This window comes from Abrus precatorius, unplaced genomic scaffold, assembly GCF_003935025.1.
Source record: "Abrus precatorius isolate BTA unplaced genomic scaffold, Abrus_2018 Scaffold3, whole genome shotgun sequence".
Taxonomy (NCBI): domain Eukaryota; kingdom Viridiplantae; phylum Streptophyta; class Magnoliopsida; order Fabales; family Fabaceae; genus Abrus; species Abrus precatorius.
In genome coordinates this window covers 6,938,132-6,954,906 of record NW_020874373.1, presented here as the reverse complement: position 1 = coordinate 6,954,906, position 16,775 = coordinate 6,938,132, and the positions used below count along the sequence as shown (strand labels likewise).

General features: G+C 29.6%; 2 protein-coding genes across 3 annotated transcripts; one reads left to right on the top strand and one right to left on the bottom strand.

The window, feature by feature from the left end:
- Positions 1-8,639: 8,639 nt before the first annotated feature.
- LOC113863548 (AT-hook motif nuclear-localized protein 20-like) lies at positions 8,640-9,806 on the bottom strand. The gene has a single exon (XM_027497177.1). It carries the CDS (start codon positions 9,631-9,633, stop codon positions 8,797-8,799), a length of 837 nt encoding a protein of 278 aa, XP_027352978.1. The 5' UTR covers positions 9,634-9,806; the 3' UTR covers positions 8,640-8,796.
- Positions 9,807-11,027: 1,221 nt separating this feature from the next.
- LOC113863753 (peptidyl-prolyl cis-trans isomerase CYP19-3-like) lies at positions 11,028-12,576 on the top strand. Of its 2 annotated transcripts, XM_027497441.1 has the most exons (3): positions 11,028-11,123; positions 11,928-12,091; positions 12,158-12,576. In XM_027497441.1, exons 1-3 carry the CDS (start codon positions 11,051-11,053, stop codon positions 12,470-12,472), a joined length of 552 nt encoding a protein of 183 aa, XP_027353242.1. In that variant the 5' UTR covers positions 11,028-11,050; the 3' UTR covers positions 12,473-12,576. The 2 variants fall into 2 exon arrangements, with proteins under 2 accessions (XP_027353242.1, XP_027353241.1); XM_027497440.1 differs by having other exon boundaries at positions 11,928-12,576.
- Positions 12,577-16,775: the final 4,199 nt, after the last annotated feature.

Below are 16,775 nucleotides of genomic sequence, written 5' to 3'. Positions count from 1 at the left end.
TCAAGGTATGTTCCAGTGACGCTTATCCCCTGTTAAATGTGTAGTTCATGTTTTTTCACTACAACCGGTCTTGTCTTGTTAAATGCATTCAAAGTGTTTTTGGGTCGTATGTTTCACAATTAAGAAATTAGGTCAAGTTTAAATTACCTTATATTTTAAGCTTTTGTTAACCTTAACCTTCAAGATTGAGAATAAATAGTTAATAATAATAAAATTTTATTAAAAAAAGTATTTATTATATTTTTATAATTTGAATATAATAATTATAGATATTTTTCATAATTTTTTTATTTATTTAAGGATTGAGGTTAACAAAATCTTATAATTTATAGAAATTTATCAATTGTAAGATACTATTGTGTTAATATTTTTAACTATATTATTTTTAATATAAATTATTATAATAAAATTTTATGCTTTTCCATAATAAATGGCTTTATACTTATTCATTATTATTATAACATGATGTGCATAATAATGTAAAAAATAAGTATTTATAGAAATATGATAATGATATCAAATAGGTAATAAAAGGACTACAGAAAATAATAAACAAATTGATACTAGACATGGTAGATGGTTTTGTTAAAATATTCAACAATCACGAATAATATTAGGCACAATTTTTTAAGTTAATTAATTGTTTTTTGAATTTACTTTTGTTTGGTTGTTGATTTTATTCTCTTGGTTTGCTGAATATTAGAGCCCATTTGATAATTAGGATTATTTGATAAAATTAATTGTACAACTAGTTAAAATCAGTTAAATAAAAAAAAATAGTTAAAGTTATTTTGTGTAAGTGTAAAATATTTAAAAGAATAAGAATAATAATAAAAGAAAATTTGATAGTAAGATTTAAATAATCTAGAAGTTATCTGAAATAGTTTTTTTTGTAAGATGGATTTTTAAAATGATAGGTTTTATTTTATTACTATCAAATGACTCTAGTAATTTATTAACAACAAATTATTAACTTTTGTATAAATTACAAACTCGTATTACTTTTAATAATTATAAATTGAATTATTGCCAAAAGGAGTTAATAATGCCGTTTGACCACAGATGAGTGGTCCATCTTTTGATGCATCGAAAATCTACTCTTAAATATTGACAAATTATGATTTTTTTTCATTTCCCTCCTGAATGTATTATTCACACATAACACATAAAATGATACTTAGATTTCTTGGTCGAAAGTTTTTTGCATTTCCCCTGTTCTAGGTGCCTGCGGTGGTGGGTGGCGCATGAATGATGATAACTAAATTTGACATAAGAATTTTAGGCTTCATTTTGAAGTGTGACGATCAAAGTTCTCCATGTAAAACTATCTGAAATTTTCTAGTCGAGAAATTAGTTAGAAATATATTCATTTGTTAAAAATAAAACATTAAAGTTATTTTATGTAAATATAAATTATTCAAAAGGATAAAACAAAAAAAACTGAAAGTTAAATTTCAATAAATTAAATGTTATTTGGAATAATTTTCATAATAAGTTAATTTTTAAAATTTATAAATGTTTTTATTATTTTTTCGCTAAATAACTTTATTAACTTATTAACACAATATATATATAATATTGTGTTACCAAATACACTTCAAGTTAATTCAAAACTATCATGCGAAGAAACTCTAAAGTAGTAATATTCAGGTTTGAGTAGATAAAAATTATTAAATTTATTACAGCAGCTTGCAGAATTATATAATTTGTGTCATATTTGTATTAAATTAAATGTGATATTTTAGAAGACGCAGTGTGGTCACTCTGATGCATTGTTAGAGATAATGGTTTAGCTCCAACGAGTAACTTTAAGATTTGCCACACAATTGATTTTGATTTTGACACAAATACACAATACCTTCATGTAAATGTGCATGGTGCATCTGTAATTCGCATGTGGACTGAAAATCTGAAATACAACTTTAGGTGGTTCTTTTAAAGCTATATACATGCATATCCAGCTCTAGCCGTGTACTCACGGCAAGGTATTGCGGTTAGTAAAAATATTTTAAGTATTGATTATTTTCACAATCGGCAATAAAAGTGCTCTCAACTTTCAATTGCTGACGTATGATTCCCATCAAGGAGTTATATCTTTTACTTTAAAATTTTTAAATATTTTTTTATTTTGAATAATTATGTATAACAAGTTTTTATTAAAAAATATTAATATTTATTATTTTTTATATTCTTAAGATACTATATAATTTTTTTAATAAAACCATTATTTTTAATTACTTATTCTCTTAAAACCGAGGCTAATATTTTTTTAGAGAATATTGTGAAAATTATCGTTACTCAATTTATATTATATAAGACCAGTTACAACGCCGTATCAAATATTAAACATTCATGTTTTCTTAATATTTGATTAATTGATATGAAAAAAAATAGACTAATCTTGTCTAAATTGAGTTGGAAAACTATTGGTGACAAAACTTTTTTTCTAACAATAAAATTCTCTCTTTAAATATTTAAAACAACTAAAACTCAAATTTAAAATTATAAAATAAGTTGAAATACTCCCCTACCACAAAAGGGAAAGTGATTTGAATATGGTATATTAAGAAAAGAAGTTAAAAAATATGGTCTTTTTTACTTATTACTGGAATATGGGAAAAAATGTAAATGACGATTTTACTATGAATAGTATCATAACAAAATGTAGACTGAATTTTTTGTCTTTACAAAAATGTCAATGACAATTTTAATCTGAACAAATTGTAGTTTCAAGTTCCTATAAAATCGCAAATGTCAATTTTGACGCTGATCAAGGGCTAAAGTCGCCAAGGGTGTTTTTAGGCAACAACAAACACTGCAATGCATAGGAACATGGTAGGACTAAGCTATGAACACTGTAAAATTGTCATCGGCGAGTTTTAACTTCATTCATCATGCGTTGCAGATAATTGTAGCAATGAAAACCATTAAAATCGCCATTGACAATTTATTCTCTTTATATATGCCTGAACTGATGTTCCGTGCGCGAGATTATGAATTGAAAAAGAAGAACCTTTTTGCTGAAAAAGAAGAAGGCCTGAAGAAGAAGAAGGATGTGAGAGAGATAGTAGAAAATCAGAAAAAAATAGAAAAAAGAAAAATAATTTCAAAAAAAATGGTAAAAGATACAACTGTTAATTCAAGAAAACATATTTCCGAACAAATTCAGAATTTAAATTTAAGTTTTATAATTTTATTTAATATATTTTTAGTGTGTATTTTAATATATATTTATATATTATCATTAATCTATTATGTTAATTTAAAGATTTTTTTATATATTATATTATAAGGTAATTTTTCTATAAAATTAATTAGGTTAATTTAATAATAATTATTTAATGATTATGTTAATTTTAAGAATTTTTATATATTATATTATAAGGTAATTTTTCTGTAAAATTAGTTAGGTTAATTTAATAATAAATTAGTTAAGTTTTATATGGAATGAGTTAGGGTAATTTATAATTATTGAATTAATTAATAATTAATTATTTGCATGCATAAAATATTTTAATAAAAATTTAGAGTTAATTTAAAATAATTAATAATAAGTAATTACTATATTTTTTAATAATTGTTTGTTATATTTTAAATAATTATAATTTAAATAATAATTATTCTGAATTTGTTTCAATTTTATACGGAATGAGTTAGGGTAATTTATAATAAATTAATTAATTAATAATTAATAATTTGTATGCATAAAATATTTTAATAAAATCTGAGAAATAATTTAAAATAATTAATAACAAGTAATTACTATGTCTTCTAATAATTATTTATTGTATTTAAATAATTATAATTTAAATAGTAATTATTTTGAATTTGTTTTAAATTTATTAAATATTTTTAAATTTTCTATGGAATGAGTTAGGGAAATTTATAATAAATAAATTGATTAGTAAAAAATTATTTGCATGCAGAAAATATTTTAATAAAATCGTAGAGCTAATTTAAAATAATTAATAACAAGTAATTACTATATTTTCTAATAATTATTTATTACATTTTAAATAATTATAATTTAAATAGTAATTATTGTGAATTTGTTTTAAATTTATTAAATATGTTTAAATTTTCTATAGAATGAGTTAGGGCAATTTATAATAAATTAATTAATTAGTTAAAAAATTATTTGCATGCATAAAATATTTTAATAAAATCTGAGAGTTAATTTAAAATAATTAATAAAAAGTAATTACTACATTTTTTAATAATTATTTATTGTATTTTAAATAATTATAATTTATAAATATTTTGTATGAGTTATTTAATATAGATAATGTATTTCAATAATGTTTTTTATATTATTGATAACAAGTAATGAGACTGACGCTCTCGTCACTTGTCGGTAACCTCTCCAAGAACAGAAATTATGGAAATTTTATAACATATTGACTTTAATTGAATTTTTCAACTTTGTCAAATGTAAATAAATGGTTCACTTGTAAATGCACTTGTGAAAAGTTGGAGGCTTGAAACACACATTTCACCTAGTTGTTAGAGAATGCACAATTATATTATAAGATGTTTATATGTTACTTGGACTTAAGATCAATGGTACAGCAGTGATTGATTCTACAAATCCCTTTACTGTTGTAGTACAGGATATGTGTGAAAATTTAATAGGAGATCGACTTGATTCAAACGACATTGACGGATCAGAAATTAGATTAAAGTAACTATCACAACACCTTGATTGACTTCCTTTGAATTCTGACATTAGGTTACAACATGTTCATGGGTATATTCTTTTCTTGTTGGAACATGTTTTGATGCCAAATAAAAGTAATTTAGTGATATATGCAAAGTTCTTGCAATTGTTAACAGATGCAAATAAAATTGGCAAATACAATTGGGGATCAGCATGCTTGACCTCTCTTTATAGAGAGTTAGATCGTGCTTCTAGACATGATGCTAAAGAAATTTGTGGCTGCTTGATACTTTTGCAGGTGTGGGCATGACATTGCCTTTCATGGCTAGCTCCAATCCTAGGACAACCAATAATATTTCTACTTGCTCTTATATATCAAGCAAATACTCCATTTAAGAATCTTCACAATATTAGATTAGCATTGAATCAAATGGAGGTTAATGAGGTAAAGAGTTATACTAAATCTTATTATTATGTTACATCATAATATTTATACAAACCTTTCTTAATAGGAATTAACACTACTGTAATGTTTTACTGTTTTTATAATAGCTTTTTTGTCACTAAATTGCCTTCTAACATACAGTTCACCATTTATCTTTGTATTACCTACTAATAACGAACATAAACTAATTAACAAAACTAAAATTAATCTCACTAATATAATTACAAATTTCACATACCTAAGTTTGCATACTCTTGAAACTCAAAAACATCTATAACATCAAGATCTAATTCACGCATGAAGGGTAGTTCGCCAAAAGGATGTTGCCCAGCTCCTCTTTATCAGCATCATTATTAATATCCTCATCACTTTGATAATCTCATTCAAAGTCATAGTCATCGCTTTCACTGTTGTTCTCTAGTAGTATGACAAATTTTTCTTGAACCTCATTACTTTTAAAAACAACATACAACTCAATTGTACCACTTGGAGGATGACGTTGTTGATGTATCTAAAACATTTGTTGAATGTCATCATCTTTGGTTATTGGAATTGAATGATATTGCATAAAATTGCTGACACTAGACATCGATACATAACACTTTCCACTATTTTTAGAAACAGAACTTCATGAACATATTGACAAAGTCAACACTTTAAATCTTCAAATGATACATTATATGAAATATACACACATGTTAGTTTCTCGCATGCAAATGAAATACCTTCACTCGTATTTGGTATAATTTCACCGTTAAAATAAATCACAATAGACACACTCATCTTTTATTTTTATAAACACATAAGTTTCACACACACTCTCTAAGAACTTCAAATGTTTATAGTGACAAATTACAATGAACGAAAATTCTAGTATTTACAGCCTCATCAAATAAAAATCGCCAATGGCATTTTATGACATTTTTTAAAAATTTACATTGGTCAAAAGTCGCCATTGGCGAGTTTAAAAAAGTGAATGTTTTTTCAATAATATAAATCGCCATTAATAATTTTTACCAGTCATATTTACTTTTCTGATAAAATAAACTCGTCAATGGCGATTTTACTTTATCAAATTTTATCTTTTTGTACTGTAAAATCGCTAATGATGAATTTACTTTATTAGATTTTATTTTTTTCGCCTTAAAATCGTCATTGATGTTTTTATATACACCATATTTATGTAATTTTGTAAAAAAAATACTATATTTTTGTAATTTTATTTTACAAAAACCATAATGAAAAAAATGACCCACCAATTGACCTATATATAAAATATTAATAATTAGGTTATTAGACTTTTAAATTAATTACTAGGTGTTATGATCGTAGGCATATATAACTTGACACCTAAAATGATGAACAACGTGTAAAATTACAATAGGATAAAGGATTCGTTGGTAAGTCTTTATTCAAGTGTTATATTGAACCCTTACTCCTGAGTGGGGCAACATCATCACTACTTTACGATTGGAATGTTGTATCGGAGTAATGAATAATAAATTAGTGTTCCAAAACACTGACATGTGAAGCCATGTGAACTGGGTCCTCCACGTTCTCTTGAATTACTTTGGATACTTTGAGTGTCAAGAAAACATACCTTTAAACCAAATTCACTGATTCTGACCATAATGTTTTGCGTTAACCCCCAATAAAAAAATGGAAAAAATGTGTAATGGACTGTGTAAAGCGTTCCGATAAATGGTACTGAGCTCAAGTTTGTTTAAGAGTTTGCTAGTCATACTTTTGACTTACCAACCACACCGTATATTGATTGTCCCATGCATGAAGAAGAAATATCACATTGTTATCTAGTGATGTCATTAGCTCCAAAAGGCTTACATTTTCAATCGTACACATATTTTATCCGCTGTTTTTTCTTCCAAGCAGATAAAGTTTCTGGGTGTAACTTTGTTTTAAAGTGTATATTTTGTACTTTGTTGCGCACTTTGTTAACGGTTTTCTGGTTTCAACAGTTACGAAAAAAAAGAAAATATAAACTGATATACAATAATATATAATTAATTTCTGGGTTCAATGACAAGTAGAAATGGGATGGAAAGAGATACCTCAGATCTCACATCATAGCTAGAAGGCTACTCCTTATTACCTGCACGATAAGTTTCCCCCAATTCCCAGCTCTATAAATGCAGTTCCTGCTTGTGATTTCTTTTTATATATATATAATGAACTGAATATGGTTGGTATTGCAAATAAATGCTTTCTGCATTTTTTCTCGTGTCTTTTTAATTCTGGAGATTTTGTGTTAGCATGAATAATGACATAACTGCAATTATATATAAAGGAGGAATGCAACTTTTTTTTTTCTTTATTTTAGATAGTGGGGGTTAGGATTCAGAAAGTGTTTTATTTTACTTATTTTTCAATGAATTCGTGAATTAATAATATATAATTTGGTTCTTTAAAATGTAATAACTTATGTTCTTTGTTCCTATACGGTTTCTTTTACCAGAAAAAAAAAAATTATAGTCAGCAGAAGCCCAAAAGTATGAAAAATCAAGACTAGGAACGGAATCAATGGGAAAAAAGGTTAAGAACTAAAAATCGCATCCTTTATTCCAATCATATATTAATACTTACATGAGTCTAATTAAGTTCTATGCATAGTTTACTTTGTTTTTGGTAATCCATTTATTTCCAATCAAGCGCCAACTTAATTTGTATATATGAATAATTTCTTTTAGTTTTATTTATAAATTATAAACATGAGGGATGGTACTCGTTGATCCTTTCTTTTGTATTATTAATTGAGTAGCGATTTCATTTAACATATGATCCTATGCGGATTGTTAAGATGAAACGGGAGTATTTTTCCGAAATCGCTACACGACGCAGGAGTGAGACTACACCTAGCAAATTTTAAATCATGATCATATGTATAAGTGCAGAAGATGATACTATATTATAATTATACAAAATAGTAATAACATGTGGGATAACGTTAATTGTACATGTGAGAATGAAATATCTAAAAGTTTAATATAATTTTACATATATTCAAGTACGTGTCGTTTACTTTTCTACATAAATTAATTAAGAAGCAATGATAAGGAATGATCAACTGCAATATAATGGCAACCCACATAAACAAAATCATCTTCTTCTCTTTTAGAGGGAGAAAAGATTCAGCTCTGACGGAATGAAATTAATATAGAAATGTACATGGGATGCTTTTAAAGTCTTTCTTTTGCAGATGATATAACTAATACTTTAACCAGTTGATATACACAATGGATTAAAACTTCAAAAACTCAGTCTCACACTATTACTTGACAAATTTCAAAGAATAAAAAACTCCTCATCTACGTTGTAACATCCTTTTAGCTAGCAAATTCACTAAAATGATCACCTATATTTGTCTTGAATCATAAATTAACATTACAAGTTTGATTAATGAACTAAGCACATAAAAATACCTGAATTGGCAGTATCATGATCAGATACAAGAGATAACGAAAGAGAAGAAACCTATAAACCAAAAGAGAGAGAGAGAGAGAGAGAGAGAAAAGAAACAAAAGGATTTTAGATCATATGATCGCTGTTGCAGTAACGTGAAAATATACATAAGAATATATAAAATTAACATACTTATCAATTGTCGTCTCGTTTGACTAAACATTCACCGTTCAACAACAACAGAAAAGAGAAAGTAAGTTGAAGATGTTCATAAAATTCAAAAGGGTGGTCTAGCATGACCAAGCGACCAAGGAGAATAAGCTTCATGATTCAACTGTTGCAGATTCGGAGCACCACCCAAATCCAAATTGTTACTATTATACATCAGATTCGAGGACGAACCCTCTCCACGAACCACCCCACCATGTCCTTCATCGTCTTCATCATCCTCAATAGGTAATCTCTCATACACAGCATTGGAAAACGTAGCCACCATTATCATAACCGCTCCTGAAGCCACCAATGGACCCACCACTCCACCGCCAACAACTTGTCCCTGTCCTCCCGCCATGTAAACGGTCAAACCGCTCGAACCGGGTGGGGACGGTCCAGGCAAGAACGAACCGGTCAGCGAAATGATCTCGAACCGGCCGTGGAGTGGCATGACGGCGCCGGGAGCGGTTGGGTGCCGGAGAGTGACGTTGGCGACGGTGCCGGTGGCGCTGAGAACGCAGATACCTCTTTGGCGTTTTCTGGCGAACTGACTGAGGCTGTCAGCGATGTCAGTTCCGTTTGCTATCTCCATGACGTGGCTTCGGAGAACGTTAGGGCTGTCGCGGGTCACGAATATGGGCGGTATGGGCTTGTTCTTGGAGCCCGGTGGGCGGCCCCTGGGCCTGCGTGGTGTTGAGACCTCTATGGCTCCCTCTTTGGGATCTTCACTGTTTTCTTTCTCTTCTGCGCCGTGGTTCACTGTGGGTGGTGCCGATACGGTGTCGTTTATGGAAAAGCCCAGATCCGGTTTTTTGATGGGGGAAGAAGAGGTGTCAACCCCGCCCAGCCCAACCGAGTCGGTCCACCACCGGTTCGCCATATTAATTTGTCGATGCTGCATCAAACTCACTCTTTTATGTTGAAGAAATATATATGATAAGATAGATAGAAGAATATGAAGAGCAATTAATAGTAATAATATTGTAGTGGGTTGGGTTCTAGTGGGGGAGCTAAGGTTCTTGTAAGATGACTCAAAAACGGGAAAACAATGTGGAAATAAAAAATAATGGATGGTGTTGGGAATGAGCTAATTAGGGTTGAGTTTAGTTTATGTGTTGGGGTGGGATTGTGTGCGGTAGAGAAGTTGGGGTGCACGTCATTGCTCGCGTTTCGACAATGATGACATAAGTAAGAGGATGGGTACTTACTGGCTAATTTTAACTTTATTAGTTACTACAATACATTACAGTACAAGTAAGAGTTTGAGTTCTTTGCCTTTCTTCGCGTGTCAATCGTTGCAAAACTTTTTCGGCTACTAACCTATCCTAACATATTCTTTCAACTATTATTCATTTATTCTTCTTACAAGTTTAACTTCAAATAAATGTCAAAAGCTATTTGATCCATTATTATTACACCCATCTTTTCTAACTGATATTTGATTATTTATTTCCAATATACATCCCTCTCCTACCAAAGCAATATTATTCTATTTGCAAGAGCCGCAAGAGGGACTATTTGATTCTACACACTAATCAACTCAATAATCTTTCTTTGGTACCTTATCAACTCAATAATATAATACTGAAAGTAATGACGAATGAGAGTTTAACTAATGAATAATATTTAGTTTTTTAAAATATTTTCTGGGAAGTGGAATGCTTTGTTTTAGTTTAAATACACACAATCATATCAATTTTAATTTTATACATCAAAAATCCAAAAGAAGGATGAATATCAAAGGGTTGGAGTACGTGTAATATCAATTTCTCAGTCTAGTTTACTTTTATATGCGTGCATATTTATTTAAAATATTAAGTTCAATTTTAGTTTATTTTAAATAACTAAAAATTGTACATTTTTATTAAAAAAATATTTGTTACATTAAAAATATAATCCACATTAATTTTTTTAAAATACCATTTTACATGTTTAAAATCGAAAAAAAGTTAACAATATAGATGCGGCTAGGGAGATATTATTGTTTTTTTTTACACTGTTTGTAGTGATTAATTTTGAACAAGTTTTTCACCACTATGTAACACTATTTCTACGATTTTATACATTTTAACTTAACTTTATTATGTGAACAAATTAAATTGTTCACGCATTACTAAATAATAATTATTATTTAGGTATAATATAGTATTATTTTTTAGCACCATTTGATTACCCAACAATTATCTAGTTATGAATAGATGGTCGGATTGTGTGAGATATAATGTGAAAAAAAAAAAAACACTGGTAATTGGGCTTTTAATAGGCCTGGAGTATAAGCCCAGCCCACAAATATGATGCAAAACCCTAAACCCTGCAGCATGAGCTTTATAATCCATTGTTGCGCCCCTTTTGTTCATCATTTCAAGCTTCAACCTCAGGCTCGAGCCGAAGGTACTTATTTTTCAACTTCCTCCATTTTTATATATCGATATCGCACATATCGAAGACTTGCTGGCGTTGCACTATAGCCTGTGAGTTCAATAGATGTGCCAAATCGCATGTCATTCTCTTTTCAAATCAGGTCCTCTTGATGCGCCTATCTTGGGGATTTACGCTGAATGATGAACATATAAAAAAAATATGCAGTTTTGTGGTTTGTTTTGCACTATTTAGGGTTTAGTCTCTTTTCGATTAAATTCGGTGCTTATGGACGGTCTTGTGCTGATTAGCTATGACGTTAGCACATAACATAAACCTAAGCTACATCTAATGTTGCCACTATGAATGTCTTTTGCTGTGTTCCGATTATTCGTGTGAGAACAACAGTTCTTCATTGTGGCAAACATTTTAGTCATGAAAAAAGCAAAAACAGAAATTGAATATTATTTAGGGGATTTTTTATACATCTTATTTATGGGATATTGAATTTGAAGCGTGTGTTATTTCGTAGCATTTGTTAGAACAATATTTGGTGTATCGATATGCTATCAGCTTTTCAGCTGTAACCAATAATGCATCGATTCTGCAATACCTTGTTGTTAATATTAGGCTTTTGTTAACCTCGAGTAGAAGGATCCATAAATAGTTAATGTTTATTACATTAAAATTGTAAAAGTGTGATAAATGTTTTTTATAAAATCTTAAAATTATTAGTTGATAAAATACTCTTTCAAAGAGCTTGGTTAAAGTTTATTTTCATTAACTTTGATATTTTGCAATGTTATGTATATGAACGAGGAAAATTCGTTTTTGTAGGCAGAGAAAGTAGTATGAAGATGAGAAATCCAAAAGTTTTCTTTGATATTGTAATTGGAAGGATGAAAGCTGGGCGAGTAGTGATGGAGTTGTCTGCTGATGTCACCCCAAAAACAGCCGAAAACTTCAGAGCTCTCTGCACCGGGGAAAAGGGGATTGGGAGAGCTGGGAAACCCGTACACTTCAAAGGATCCACATTTCATCGTATTATTCCGGGATTCATGTGTCAGGGTGGAGATTTTACCAGGGGGAATGGGACTGGGGGAGAGTCCATTTATGGTTCCAAATTTGAAGATGAAAACTTCCAGTTGAAGCATACTGGCCCAGGCATTCTTTCCATGGCTAATGCTGGGCCCCATACAAATGGTTCTCAGTTCTTCATATGCACTGCAATTACACCGTGGCTTGATGGAAAACATGTAGTGTTTGGAAAAGTTGTAGATGGTTTCAATGTAGTGAAGAAGATGGAGCAAGTGGGTTCGGGAAGTGGTCAGACGTCGGAAATTGTGGTAATAGAAGATTGTGGGCAGATAGCAGATAACTAAAGCAAAGATCTATGTAATCTTTGGTGCAAGGATGTGTCATGAGATGTTAAATTCATATATGTTACTGTTCAGTGTGAATGACTTCTTAAGAGAGTATAATAAATAGGTGATTCGTAGATTGAGGCAGTAGATTGAAGTCATACACAGCAACGATAACGAAGGTAGGAAAAAGATGCCTACTGAGTACACAGACTGAAAGCCCAAAAGAAGTCGTCCCAAGTTGTAGACCTTCGTTGCACTCGATTAATGGAGAAACAAATAGAATTATAATCTTTCCAATACTTTCATAATTCTCTAAAAATTAATTTAACGTAATTAAGTTCATTACAACTCAAATTTACAAACGCTCACACAATCACACGTTTAGTTTATTTTATATTTTGTACAATGACCATGAAAAATTGATTTGTCATTCGGTTTAATATTTTAAAAGTTAATTAAGCGAATATTGTGTTAGTAGAGTAAAATTTTACTTTTTCAGTGCACATTAGTGCAAAAGGAAATAATCTGGTTTCATTATACATTAGATTATATGCAGCACTTAATCTAAATTTATTATGACTTCTCTTAAAACAAACTGGACCAAAACCAAACACATTAAAAGAAAAATAAGGAGAAAAAATGAACTTTGGTCATCTTTATTGTCATTGTAGATTTGTAGAATAAGTTATTTACTCAGTAATTTGTAGAAAGATGAACATCGTGTATTCTTAATATCGTATATAGCAGCAACAGAAATACACGCCCAAAGTGCTTCACAAACTAAAGCTCCGATTATAGTTGAGATCATGGAAGTGGTGACAGAGGAAAAGCCCAGAGAAGTTATAATAGAAGATTCAATGGCCCAAGAGATCATAGAAGAGAAAGAATCAGAAGCCGAAGCAAAGGAGACACCACAGTTTAAAAAGCTGAAGCATAACTAGGCATGAGGTGGACAAATTATAGTGCTTTGACTGGTTAATGAATCAGGTCTCTTAGCATGTCGTAAGTATTATCTTTAAATTTTACTCATAAGTGATGTCTCTTTAGTTCTTTAATTATTATTATTATTATTATTATTATTATTATTATTATTATATACCTACGTGTAAACGCTTGGTTCAACATCAGCATCTATGGCAACTGTTTGATATACGAAATCTCTTGCCTCTTAGCAAACTTGCAACAGATGTATCAGAAAATTACAACTTGAAATATGTAAGATGATTTGTTTTTAATTAACTTGTCCTTTACAATCTAGCATGCTAAGAGGCTCATAGTTGGAGCCCCAAGCCCAAAGAAGAGATCGAATGCGGTGAAGGGTATATATCAGTAACTCTCGTTAATCGGTCACAACTATCATCAAATATAGAGCGCATTATGCTTTACAAAATTAGAGATGTTAATTGAACCTAACTTAACGAGTATCTATAAAAACTATCTATAATAGTAGATAGAATAGTTATTCATTAAGTGAGTTCAAATTCAGAGACGATTGATTACTCATATTTTTATGATACAGTTAAGTAACACATTACTTATACTTGCATAATATATCTATTATTTTGTTAACCTTAATCCCTAAACTGTGACCTATTTGTGTTTGGTTGTGTGGAATCTCTGACCCACCCACTACTATAACTCTAGTCTCTTACGCTCATTTCTTCACTGTCCTTATTCAAGACCACATTGGGTGGCCTCAAAGTGCTTACCAAAGCCCACCGATTTTTACCCAAAAAGAAAAACCGGGGAATTTATATGATGATATTGATATCCAGCCATTAGAGGTAGCTTTAGTTATTGTCTTATTGATGTGTGAAACTAACTTAATACATGTGAGATTGAGTGCTAACTATTCTTTTTGAATCATTATGTGAGCACTAACTCAAACAGTCAAAACCAACGTGTATGATACATTTTTGGTCAACGAAAAAGGGTAGATCACATCCTCCTAATTAACTTAATAGTTATGATCCCTTAAATGATAGATAAAAAGAAATATAATGACTATATATTATCTTTTCTTTAACTAAAATACTGAATAACATTCTTTCAAAAAATTTATGAAACCTCACCAGTTTCTTAGGCAAGTCTTGGTTTGACCAACGATCTCTTAATCAGGAGACAACGGCATGTAATGTGAATTTTTAAGGAACACAATTATTATTACGTCTTAATCTAATTCCCTTTCCATTCATATTTGACTGTAAGAAGGAATGGCTGACCATCTTTTTCCAAAAGATGAAGCCAGCAACAAGCTGGAATTATGAACCTTTCATTTTATGAAACAATATAAAGCAAATGGAAGAGCAGTAATTATTGGTATTGGGTATTATATCATGTTAATATCTTAAGAGTATTAATTAAAAAATTAATAAACATAATTTTTAATTAAAAATAATGATAAAATTACAAAAAAAAATAAGTGATAATAAACATGATGGTATCCAAGTTTCAACATTCAACCTAACTAGGAAAGGTTTGAAAGCTCTATTTAGTCTTGCATTAGCCTCTGATTTCAATTTATTCTTGTCCGTGGAAGAAGCGATTCATTAAAATTAATATACAATGAAGAAAGCAACGGATTCATCATCATCAATTCTTGGCTTTAATTTTAAAATTACCAATTGAATCACTTAAACATTCTCTCACTGTTAGATGGAGCTCATACAGTAATCTTAATAACACCCTTCAGTTCTTCATATATTATCCAAATTACTTTCATATTCCACATATTAAAAAAAAGTTTAAAATCCAGATCACCTCATAAATTTGCATATATTAATTTCAAAGAAACTACAATTTCTCCGGCAACGTCGTGTTGCGTTAAATCAGTGAACATAATTGATCGTAAAACATTTCAGCATCAATTGTCAAAAACGGCTACAGGTTCATGCATTTATCTAAACCATTCCAAATTATGGAACGGACCATTTGCATGCGTTGTTCCATTTATTTTCCACTTTCTTTCCTTTCCTTTCTCTTCCTTTTTTTTTTGTGTTAAAATTACTTTGTGTATTTGAATTAGTTAAAAAACAACAGGTTGTTTTAATAAGCGATTGTTATAATAATTAACTATGCGAAATAAATTTTATGTTAGGATATGTTAAGTGAAAAATGATTTTAAAAATAATATAAATTAAATCATATTAATTTAATATAATATGTTAAAATTTAAAATTAAATAAATTTACGTTGTCATATTTGAGAGAAATCAATATATATGAATTACGTGTAAATTGTATAACTTAAGGGTAAATTAATAAGATATATACAGTAATTAACAGATTAATCATTTATCACTGATTAGCTAAATATAATTAAATCATTAGTTTGATAACTAGTTTTATATCAATAAATAACAAAACCATTAACTGATGAAAACTTATACAAAAATTTCGGTGCCCTAATACATTTTTGAATAAATAATACGCAGTAATAAAGCAAAAGCATTTTTATTTGTAAAAGCATTCCTATTAAAAATGTGTTTGGGTATCAACATAAAATATAAAAAGAACCTGATTTAAAAAGTTATATGAAAAATTTATTAAAATAAATTGAAAAAATATAAATTTTCTTATAAAACTATAAACTGTTTTTAATAAAAAGGTGTTTAATCGTGCATGAGTTAATTCTAGTGCATCATTTATCATATGAGTGGGGGGGGACCATGATCATGCTCCCACCACCTATATTACCAAACAACTCCCAAAATGACAGAGAAAAGTAAAGTGTACCCTATCCATGCCTAGGTAGTTCCTCTTTGCTGTGTTCTTTTCCTGTGGCTTGTTACGCTCCTCGTTTTAATTCCTGTTACATTCTTTTCTCCTTTGAAAGTTGCTTTCAATCAGCTAGCTAGGAGCCAGTTTTCTAATAAAATTCATAGGACAGTTCAATAATACATTCTCTGAAAGAGTTTTATTTGGCTCCTTATATTTAAAATTATCGGTTACTTAGTGTTCCGAATTGGCCCAATCACAGGATAAGCTCAAAGGGAAGCTTGACCAAAACTAATCGAGATCCACCATGCCATGAACCTGGCTCTTCACTTTTGTATCTTTGTGAGACCGTGACATGTTTCAACTATATATATATATATATATATATATAAAGACGAATAAAAGATGCTCCAAAATAAAACAAATTATGCGAATCAAAATAAATAAAATCAGCACGAAACATTTGAATCCAAAATTAACCAATGAAAGACAGATATAAGCATTGTTTGATCGTGGAGATAGAAATTCAGATGTTACCCGGGACAACCTTTCAATGGTTCCTTATTCAATCGAACATGACTTTGGGCAGTGGTTATGTATAGCAG